Raw genomic sequence first — 12199 nt, forward strand, 5'->3', positions numbered from 1 at the left:
AAGATTTATTTCTATACACGTTCATATTTTGATTTCCAGTTTCCTCAAATGTTTGGGGAACGGTGACATTTAATTAAGGAACTAAGGGAGGGCTGTTTGTTTGGGTTCCTGTCATTAATCATTTGAAACTTCACTGTACCTGTAGTGTCGGGAAATCTCTTCTTCCACCTGGGTGGTAAAGTCACATTTGGTACATGAGTGTTCTTTGTTCTCCTTCAGCGTCAGCGGCCCCTCTGCCCCTGGCAGGGCATTTGTTTCTGGTTTGACATCGGACGCTTGGGCTTCATGTGCATTCTCATAGTGGAGCAGGAGAACATCCACGTCGGGAGTGGAGAATGAGCACTGATGGCACTGGTGTTTGACTCTAGAGCTTCCTGTCACCCCTGGAGACAGGTGCAAAAGCAAGAGAGCACAGTGGGAACAATTACTTTTTCTGCAAGCAAATGGATAAGTAATTTCTCCAAGGTGCTTTTCTGGGCTGCAGAGGCCTCGGGGACAGAACTGACAGTGCTTAATGGTACATTTATGAATGTTGTGTAGCTGCTGATAGTGACGGAGAAGTGGGCCCACCACTATTACATCTGGGCCATGGCTCTTTGAGTACCTAAAGTCACAGAACTGACAGTTGTAGCTTGTCACCATGCTGTCCTCTGCTCCTTTGCTAGTCAAGTCTTTCTTTTTTGCCACACTTGCACCCTTTTCTGTCTTTGTGACTAACTCCCCGTCTGCATTTTTGGCTAGGTCATTCTGGTTAATGACAGATCCCCTAGAAAGCTTATCATTCAGATCTGGGTGAAGGCTTCCTGCCTGGCTTCCCCCATGCTGTTTGCTGTAATGTTCTAATAGTTTCAATGAGCTGGACGATTCACAGCTGAAACTGCAAAATTTACACCAGTAGTAACTGGTTGTATCGGTACCATTTTGTCTAGAGGAATCTATTGGCTTGATGGGCACCGAATATCCAACTGGTGTATCATCTCCTGCTTTTACAGTGATTCTGTCTTGCCACTTCCCCAAGTCTCCAGAATCACATGGTCGAAGAGTAGGACTGGTTTTATTGGAGTTTTTCTCTGAAGTTTTACCAGAATCAGAGGAGGCAAGGGTTGCTTTCATTTTGTTTGGGTGAGTCTGTAAGAAGTGTTGCTCTAGTTCAGTGGAGGAGTTGCCCATGTAGGTGAAATTGCAGAATTTGCAGCGGAAGTACTTGGTGTTGCCTTGGCAATCTGGAGTTTTCCGCCCAATTCCAATAAAGGTTCCACCTAAAGTAACCTGTGAATAAAAAATAAGGTAATTTTAGCTCCACTGGAGATTTATTCAAAGAGCAAGGAAGGTAAAAAGAAAAAAAAAAAAGAGAAGTAAAGAGCAATTAATTCATAAGCCTCTTTCATTAACCATCACCACAATTTTCATTTGCACTAATGTAGTAAGATATCATATATATATATCCCCACGTATTTAGCAGTTTTGTTGAAGATTTTGAAATTTTTCACATAGCTGAATATATATTGAATAACAAATATATTTCTTTGGGGAAACAGAGGCACAAGTACACAAAATAATCTTATCTCAGGTTCTCTGATAAGACTATTCCTTTCTTCACTAAATTATGTCATTGATAGAAAATCCAATAATCAGTTCCAATACCCCTGAACCCTTTGACAGGACTCTTTGCTGGGAGTCCATACAAGGTGTGGATCAAGAGAACAGGCCCTCAGTCTTCTATTGTTTTCAATATACTCACATGTTTTCATCATATTCATGCTTAACAGTCCAAGAGAATTGCTTTCTAAATATGAGTAAACAAAAATTAAATTTGAAATAATGAGTTCAGCTTGTTGAGTTGGAGTATGACCAATTCTTATAAAGACCATTCCTACAGGAGTATCCAGTATCCGCCAGGATGCCCTTTTAATACAGCCATAGTGGATGATGTCTGAAATGAAAGGCGGTTTTCTCAAAGATTACTCAGTGCAGACATTCTCCAAGGAAATTTTCTGTTCCTCTCATGCACAGAGCTCAATTTAGTAAAATAAGGATGGAAAAAATACAGTAGAAAAATGGCATGTGGCAAAGAAACTTACCACACCCAAGTCTATGACATCACTAATTATTTAAAAAAAAAAAAAAAAAGGTAGGTGTACTTAACTGTTCTCATGATCTCTGAACAAAATGGACTGCAGGAAGGAAACAAGGCTTCCAGGGCTTATGTTATTAAACCCTGTGTTCTTACAGCAGGCAGGCCTGCCCTTCCCAGGAGTGCACCACACCTGCCCGTGACATCAGGGGGAGATTTGCAGCTCCTGTACAACTGGTTTGAGGGCCAAAGAAAGACTCTCCTAACAAAACTGTCACCACTGTGCTACTTTTCTTTCTGAATGGTAAATAGTGTACCGCATCCAGAAGATAATTCCTCTTTACACCCAAAATCCAGAGCCATCTACTCCTTTGCTATCATCTAGTCTACACTACCACATCAATGACATGGGTGGAAGCTTCCTTATGCCACATTCTCAATTTTTACACCCAAGAGAAGCCTCATAGGGAATATGAAATTTCCACACAGGGTTAGATTTCCATTCTCCCAACCAGTAAGTGTATTACTACATTTCTGCAGGATTCAGTTGTAATGCATTAGGCAAACGGTGTAATTATTTTTCTTCTTTTCCTCCTCAACAGCTATGCCACAAAGCAAGCATGTGATCACTGCTCATTCAGTATCACACCATACGGAAAGACTCAGACATACAGAGAGCATGAAATGTAAACATTTTTAAATGCGTATGATACAAATGCCTTTTAGCCATTCAGCTCACAGAATGAGATGCTATCCTTTGTATTCCATCAGCACTGAACATGTATAGCAAGTCAATGAGTTGCTAAACCGTGATATAATGAGCTGCTGCTATTTAGCCTCCAATTCTGGGGTTTTTTTTAAAGAAAGCACAATTCCCATATGCCAGTTAAAACTTTTTCTTAAATAAACTGAAAACTGTTTTCTGTTTATTTAGGGAACATATCTCGTTAGGCATTGGTAAGTCAGACAGCCAAATAGCTAGGACTTAACTGTAATAACATTTTCACTTAAACAGGGCTCTGAGTTTTGGTATAGGAATTTTGTTTTGACGAGGTTCTTTGGAAGGGTGATGTTTTAACAGATCTTCTGCACTGCAGAAAATGTCTCATTTTTTTCATTTTATGGCGAGCAAGAACTGGAGACAAAGCCATGCTGAGCCTGATCCACTGACAACAGTGAGATTTGGGCCTGCTCCACAATATCTGGCACTTCAGGTCTCCATCCACTGCATTATTTCAATGTTCAAAGTCTCCATGGTGTTGAAAGACAACTTAAAGAAAGCGCTGATGGAATTATGGTAAACAGAAAATAGAAGCAGTTCACTGCGTGACTACATAAGTTGCAAGGTGATCTGGTTTTGCTCATTTAATTAGATACTTATGTTTGTTCTAAGCATGCACAGAAAACTGGCCAAAATGCTTTACCTTAAGTGGCTCTAATGAGTAAATACATCCATTACTCTCAGCTGTCCATTCACAGAGCCTACAGATAACAAACCTATTTTACAGACACTCTGTAGACACCAGTTAGAAATTGTGAGTGACAATAATCCCAGTTGCTATTGATTGCTAATTACTTTTATTTCCGCACACTGGAAAAACATATTATTAGTACTAACATTTTCTGCAATGGCCTATAAATCACGACATTTCTGTAACTTGTGCTAATCCTGCTTAGTGGCTTACATAGCAAATTTGTGTCCTAATGCTAATAATTTTCTGTATCACAAGAGGACAGAATAGAACTAAGAATTCTCACACTATTTGTTTTAACTTGTTGCAATGGAGAGGGGACACACAATCTTTACAGCACTGGAATGTAATTGCTTATCAGTTATTGGGCTGGCATTTCCCTGACTACGCTGCCATGATTCAAAATAATGTCCTATTAGGAGAGTATGTTCCTGAAAGGTAGCACAGGGTCATCTTAATGTTATTACACTCAAAAGCTATTTCTCATCTGTAACAAAATCTACTGAAAGTCTCCTTGGGGTCACCAGGTAAAGAGAATTGAAGAAACTGGCTTCCATGCAAAGAGGGTGGGAGAAGCACTTGAAGTGATGGTATAAACTGAAGCCGTTTCAGCTTTTAGCCAGCCAAATTTGGAAGAAGACTACACATTGCAGAATTGCTTGGATTCATAGAATCATAGAATCATTTAAGTTGGATTTGTGCACTCTGCTCAAGTCTCAGCTTGAGTTTCAGATTTTTCAGTTACATATTGTATCTCCACGTACAGGCGCTGAACTCCTTCACTGGGTATGTAATTGTTCTTAACCCCCTGATCTCTCTGACCTGCCCCAGAAAGGTGAAAAATAAAGGAGAAAGAGAAGAAGAAAGGAGAAAAGAAATATATATACTCTAAAAAATCAATATCCACATTTCTGTGTGGTATCAGAAGTGATAGATTCTAGTATTTATTCCCATATTTCATTCTGATCCCAGCAAAACCTAGTCCCCTGCTTTGCCCTGACAGGGTTATATCTTCTTCAGTAGATGCTCCTCCCTAACATAAAGCACAAGAAACTAAACAAAAGCAATGCTAAAATTCTGTAATTCTATTACAGCCATGGAGTGCAAAGTGCCAGCTGACATAACTAGTGGCAGTCACAAGTACAGGTAGAGCTTGCACTGGAAACGTAAGAGTTTCTATAGATTGACAGTTCCTTCAATAGGCACAGAAGAAAATTCATCTTTATAATTCTCTTTTTAAAGGGAACCTAACATACAAGGCATCTGTTTAGACTGGGGAAACCTGATTTCATTCTTTCCTTCACTGCTTGTGAGACCTTGGGATTATCACTTACTCCTGCAGCACCCCAGTTATGGCAATATAGTTGGTATTACTATGCTCTGCGGAGGAAGACGGCTATTGGAATGAGTTCTGCATTACTGTGCTTGAGATGGTTGCACTGATATTCTTCAAAAATTGCTCTTCAAAGGCACGTCTCTGTCTAAGATTAAACTGAAATATCTTTCACAGTAAAGCTCTCTGAAATTCAAAACTCTTAATTGTTAAATTCATTCCTTAATGGGACAAATTATAAAAATCTAGAAGACTGGTAAAGAATTTACCACAAGGATTAAAGTTCATGTGTTAATACAACTAAGCTGTCTCCTCACACACCACGCACATTTTCAAAAATAGCCAGAAAGAAGAGAAAAGATAACACAATAACTGACAATGTTTCAAGATGTACTTTCTAAAGCATGTTGGCAAGTACTTCAACAAAGCTGTGTAATTGCACTATATGTTTCCAACAGATATGTCTATATTACCTTAATTAGTCAGACCAAAAACAATGATTTCATGGAATACACAGACTTGGGCAAGGAGAGGTACTTTCCATTTGCTGTTTTTTAAATGTCTTTAACCTGCCCTTGATTCAAATGTTACCCTAGACTATTCTCCAATCTCCTTTTCGAAGTTCAATCCTAAGTCTTATTATGCCAAAGCAGTTTAAAAACACTGCTTACAGAAAACTAAAAAAAATTACCAACGAAGGCAGAGTCTGCCAGTTCCTGTAATCATATGTTTCATGAAGAAAATTCCACCGGCAGAATCTAGTGGCCTATATCCACATAAGAGATTCAACTGCAAGGCTTACGTGCACAGGGTAAAGCTGTCTCTGACCCCTGGCTGCTTCTGCAACTACTGATTAGAAACTAGACCAACCATCTGCATTGAAACATCAAACGTTAATAAATCATCTTTTTTTTTTAATTACCTGGGTTACATCTTTGGCTAATCAGGAGGTGAAAGGCTCCAGATCCCTTACCAATCTCCTGAGCCATCCAGTCTGCCTTTGCCAATTACTCTTAATCTTCTAATCCTAAAATATTTTCTAATGCTCTTGTTTATTCATTTGCTTTGTGCAATACAGCATCCAGAACATTTTAACCATCCCATATTTATGAAGTTCTTCATGTCATGCAGGCCAGAACAGATTCCTGGCTTTCATGCAAGTTTGTGTAACACCACCCAGTTCTCTAACCTCCACCATGGAGAACTCACTCCCTCTCTCTCTCTGCATGTACAACTAGGATAATCTTCAGGGTATATTCTTAAAACTATTTACCATACTATGATTAACTTATTGGTAGCTATAACTATGTTGCACAAGTGAGGCAAAGACTAAGGACAAACTCCTGGCTTTCTGGACTATTTGTATTTACCAAAACAAGAAAGTAAACTATTGGGTCACGTTCATTCAAGATGGGTGTATTTTTCTCGAGATTTATTCTGTTGCCATTGAAGCCAGTATGGTTTTTAACATAAGGATTTAGAAGGTATTTTTAAGACAAAAAACTGTAACAGAACAATAACTGGACTTAAATTAAGGTCACAAGACCAGATGTGCAAAACCAACAAAAGTAAGGAACGCAGAATCAAGACTTTCATTTGCTAGCCAATGCTAATAGACTAATATCTAGCACCTAAAAGAAACACTACCCCTTCTATTCTCTCTCTTTGTATAGATAAAATTAACAGACAGTTCCTTGGCTACTGTAAACTCACACAGTCTAACAGACTTTGAGGCAAACTCACACTGATTTACACCAGAAGAAAACCTAGCTGCTTTCCTTTTTCCCCAGCAACTTCATTTTTCAAGCTCTCATAGTTTCTGTGGGTTAGCTCAGGAGTTAATAACTTTAAATATATCCGTGACTATTACTAATCTCATCAACTTTCTTCATTAACCTCTCTTCAAACACTACCAGATATCCCTGGCATAAAAATGAGGAATATTAACAAATAAACAACTTTGCCTTGAAGGCTGTGAACATACATCACATCAGTTGTTCTACAGAAACTGTCCATCTAAATGCTCTCATTTGAAGGTAGACTATTCCTCACTGAAAGAACGCTAAAATAGCTCATTTCTGTCAGACCAAGCGAATGTTCCCAGGCACTTACTATTTACCAGCTGACATGCTGTACATCACTGCATATCATTCTGAATAGCAAACTTGCTAGCGTCTCCAAAGAAAGGATATAAAGAACTTCTACTACATTGAATAATATAAACCATTACCTAGGAGCTACAGCCAATATAGAATTTGGATGCCTACAAGACCATTATGTGTTTTATCACATAATATTTATATTTTTATATATGTACATATATACGAGAAAAGGCACATGTATGTAAACATACATGCATGCATATGAATATGCATATATATTTGTGCATTTGACCACCATCCATTTCTCCACCTGCCACCATTTCTTTTTCATGTCTGTGGTTTAAAAGAGATGACTGACTCCTGTGTTCATGAGGTGTGACTCTCTCAGTGTGCAAGGCAGTCTCCAAGCCTCATCATGACCCAGAAATAAGACTGGAAATACACAGGTATGCACACATGCAGGTACAACATCCAAGATAGCTTGACAGCCTTCAGTTCAAACAGGGAAGTCTCCAGGGAAAGTCCACAACACGGCTGACAGATGAAATGGGCCTTCTGGGACATCACACTTTCATGAAAGTTCTGTTCTAGCACACCCTTCAAAATCTAGCACAGCATAATCTAGTCCAAGAGATCAGGATACATCATAACCAGCAACAGTTGGTCAGTTTATTTAGATCTAATTCTTGCTTTACAAACAATTGAGATAAAGTCAGTAAGACCAACAACATAAAATTTGGATCCATTTGTATAAGCATGTGAGGAAATTAAATTCATTCACATACATGTTTTCATCGAAACACGTCAAATAGTTATGTATCCATGCCACCTTACAGGAAGCCCACCTGATGACACAGGTGAACTTTAAGAAGGTTTGATTTGTCACTAACACAAAAGTAAATGCTGTACTTGTCTATGGCTCCAGACTAGATTCTCACCATATCTGTAAGAGTATCTTTGCCAAAACCACCAAAAATGTAGAGGACACCCTAAAGATGAGAAGGGATGCTGATTACATCCATACCACTACAGATCCTCTGCAGCTTTTCTAGTCTTACCTTCACAGCTTCATATTCAGTCAAACTGCTAATATAAGAGCAGAGAATAAAAAGTAGAAGCTACTAATAAAACCACTGGTTCTCATTCAACTGAATCCTAGTTAGACTAGACTATAATTATGTTATATTACTAGTCACATACTTCTAACAAGAGAACAGAAAAGTTGCCAGATTTGATGTATGGAAATCCAGAATGCTAAAAAACACACAGACATAACCTTGTGTCGGCACATGGAGCTCACCGCTGATTTACAGAGGAGACAAAAGGAAGAGCTTCACGCACTCTGCATGCATGGGCACTTCTGCCGCTTTCTGGGACACTGAGCAGCCTGGTAGCTGGACATCCAGAAGGGCTCTCAGTTGCTATGAAAATCCTGGAAAAGTTGTTACCCATAGTCATACATGACAAAAGACTGGGCTGTGTGGTATAGGACAGCTCTTATAATAATGAATGTCTAGAACCATGAAAGAAAAAATATCTGCCGCCAATCTCTCATTAGTCTTTGAGATAGCTAGATAATGTAATACTTCCCCCCCGCTGGGCTCACTGAAATACAATCAAGAAACTTTTAGATGGCTTTTATCAGACCATGGCTTTTCAGAAATGTTTCTTCTTATCTTATACGGCAGTCTAGTATCTAAAACCATGAAAAAATCAAAATGAGAGGGCTGGATAAAAAAAAAAGAATAACTTTTTATTACTTTCAGACACGAGTCTGGATCTCTTCAGTGGCTGAACATAAGAGGAGGTAGGTCTGTGACAATAAGCTCCAGAACCACGCCACGCTGAGCAGGAAGCTCCTCAAAGGTAGCACACACAATGTGAGGCTGCCTGGAGTCAAGCATAAGAACTGCTGAGCACAGCAGTATGTCTTCATTCACGGCTGCATGAATACCCTTCTCCCCTGGGACATGCCATCTGAAACCCTCACCTGAATGCAGACATTTCTGTACTTTCTTTGAGGGACACCACTGTTTTCTTTTACAATGTATCAGGAAATGGGGTCATGCTCCCTTTTATACAATAGCCTAATGGCTTGAACACTTGTTCAGGAAACAGGAAAAGTAGGCTCCTTTCCTTGCTCCGTCAGAGGGGATCCAAGCCCACTCCTTCTCCCTCGCTGGGTAAAGTCCTACCCTTTAGCTATAAGGTGATACGTGGAAGACAGCACTCTCCAACCTTTCTGTTGAAGTTGTCCCACTCACTCTATTCATAAAAAAAAAACTGGGGAACAAAAAAAGACTCCTGCCTACTTGTCAGTCACTTCCCTGTCTCCAGACCTTTCCATACTTTACATTAAAGAGTCATTAGATCAAACACATTAGGAGAATTCATCATACAGTAGCAAAGCAATGATTTTCAGCATCATAGCTGTTAACTTAATCACCTGAATTTTAGTTTAAGGGAAGTTGTTAGATCCGGTTTAAAGTCTACTGCTTTAGGCACATCCACAAAGCCATACATAGGCTAAAATATCCAGCAAGACAAACTTCATTATGGAGATTGATCAATTAACTAAATGTGAAGAAAAAGTAATGAGAGGCATCAGGAAAAGCTGATCCATTGAACTCACTTCAAATATTACTCTGATAAAAGCAATAAAGCTGATTAACGCTTTCTCTGGGAATTCAGAGATGTGCTAGCAAATGTTTTCTGAAGTCTATACTGGCAAGAAAATCTCCCAGAAACAGCTCAGTGTTTTTACCCAATCCTATGGGGTAGAAATGAACAAAAACTTTCTGAGGAGGAAAATGGGAACAAAGAGCACAGGAGGTTTTCAAAACTAAACCACATTTTCAAAGAAGACAAAGGAATCTTGCTGGATTAAATATTCAAATAAAGTAAAAATCTACACAGTAGTAAGACCAGAAAGCTTGGATTATTTACACAGTTCCCAGCCAAATCCTCTTTAGGTAGTACAAAACACAATCCCAACATTTGCGTACCTGGATGTGAAGACAAATGTGTATCCCTACCGTTTTGCTGACTGCAATACAAAAAAAAAAAAACTCTAAAAGCTGGGTTTAGAGTTGGGAGGGGGGTGCTTAGGGCTTGGAGTGGGGGAGGGGTTAAGTTTTCTACGACAGGCTTAACTTCCATGGTGTAAGTCCAAAAATGCATTTGATTTATTTCTTCCAAGCCCTTGGCAAAGGGATCACATCCCTACGTATCTGCAGACAGGATAGCAGATACTGTCTTTTTCTTCACTCAGACATTTTTCCATTGCTTTCTGTTTACTTTTGTTATGAGTGCAAACTACAAGGCTCAATAGCATCCCTCACTACTACAAATCTTCATATACCATGGTCTCTGACTGACCACTGTGAGCCAGATCAAAGTCAGTCATCTTCATCCTCTGGCTTCTGCACCCAGCTCCCTGGCCTGAGACCATAAATCCATCAATAACTTCCACCCCAGCTACAACAGAACAGTTTGTTAAGTGCAAGGGGATCAATAAATCAGACTTTAAGCCCAGTCCACTACTATTTCAAGTTAATTACGAAGGGATTATTTTCCTTTAGCCCAGTACCTACACAAAATAATATCGTTTAGATGAACCAATTATTCAGGTTCAGTTCCCTCTCCGTGTTACACAGGAGTTTGACTGAACCAGTTTTAACCAGAGCTGCAATCGATACGATCCCTCGTTGCAGCACGAGACACCAGCCGTTCAGATGCCTGAGAAAAATCCCCTCCAAAAAGGACATAGTAGCAATATAAACATGTGTGGGTGCAAAGGGGATTTTCAAATGTTCTTTTACTGTGTTTATGAATCTCACAAAGCTGCTCTGTATCGGGAGTGGGGGAGGAGAAAGCATAAAAATATTAATCAGTTACTTATCTTCTGACATGTTCTGGATCAACATCTGGTGCATGTGCAAGTGATGAAGTATGGCATTTGGCACAAAAGCTTATTTAATCTTCTCTTCCCAAATTGGGCAGGGAAAATTAGCACTCTTAAAAATTAAGTTTCCAGATCCAATTTTTTTTTCTTTAAAATAAATTGCCAACATTGTATAGGCTGTCTGTTCTATTTTGGAAAATGTTTTTCGTCTGAGAAAAGACTGATCTTAAGTAGATTATCTATGGGCTGTTTCCTACCGCTTTTTGTCTCCTCTGCAGTATCTTACTGCCAGGGTTTAGTAGACAAGTATAGTCTAGGTTCAGCTGTTTTATTTCTACTTCTATCAGTTCAAACTGAGATAGCTCACACATCTGTTTTATTTCTGAGAGCACTGCATAGGAAAAGTGTCCAGCTCATTCTAATCAAGCATAAACTTTCCTATAAATAACTAAGGACCTAATGAAACAATTGTTTGGAGGAAATGAAAGTGTGTTTAGAAACTCAAATTCCTCTATACTGTATGCCTAAGCTGTTCCAGTTTGAATGTCTTCCTGACAGCATGGATCAGTTGCTCTAAGATGCTGTCCCTGGAGTCAGCAAACTGAAACTATAGCAGGAAATCCAGGTATTAACATCATACTACGTGCTAATTATAAACCATCATTTCACATTCTGACATTATTCACTTCGAACCTCTTTTAACTAACTCACATATTTGCTTTCTAATCATAGTTTGACAGGAGAGAGTGTCTGACATGAGACAGTGAAGTGATCTTTTCATAAGATTGCAGCTTTTATGCATAATAACGACCTCAGTTTGATTTGCTGCTCCACAAAGAAGTTGTAGAGTTTCTGAAAAAAGAGGAAAAATTTAAATAACTTAAAAAGCTTCAAGTTCCTAACTTGTGTTCCAGTTTCAGCTTCTTACTTGAAGTTACATGTTAGCCATCTTAACCTGTCTTGCAAAATTTCTTTCCTACAGCTACAGTCTCTGCAAGCATTGATAAGTATTTTCCACCTCCTACCTTTTTATTTTAACATACCCTGGGTTCTGTCTGGTGATTACTACCAAGTCAGACATCATGTCCTATGCAAACATACACCTGAAATTGGATGGACATTTGAACTCATTCTGTAAGCAAACTTTGTTACCCAGGGCTTTTTTTTCTTAAAATCTGAATTTTTATATCATAGAATATTGAGGAATCCTACCGCATCTCTCATCTCACTCACAAGAGGTTTTTTTTTAAAGTAGTATAATTTTTGTTTTAAATAATTAAATATTAGCTGATAAGAAACTAACAGAGACTCGAT

The 12199-nt window shown here is 38.8% G+C and overlaps 1 protein-coding gene across 1 annotated transcript in view; it reads right to left on the reverse strand.

Annotated features, from left to right (window-relative positions):
- TRPS1 (transcriptional repressor GATA binding 1) overlaps nucleotides 1–12199 on the reverse strand; it is a 217784-nt gene that overhangs the window by 161251 nt on the left and 44334 nt on the right. The window contains exon 4 of the mRNA XM_086741187.1: nucleotides 140–1269. Coding sequence (XP_086597313.1) covers nucleotides 140–1269 — 1130 coding nt within the window. The remainder of the gene's footprint in view (nucleotides 1–139; nucleotides 1270–12199) is intronic.

Source organism: Chlamydotis macqueenii, chromosome 2 (assembly GCF_036417535.1).
Source record: "Chlamydotis macqueenii isolate bChlMac1 chromosome 2, bChlMac1.mat, whole genome shotgun sequence".
Lineage (NCBI taxonomy): Eukaryota > Metazoa > Chordata > Aves > Otidiformes > Otididae > Chlamydotis > Chlamydotis macqueenii.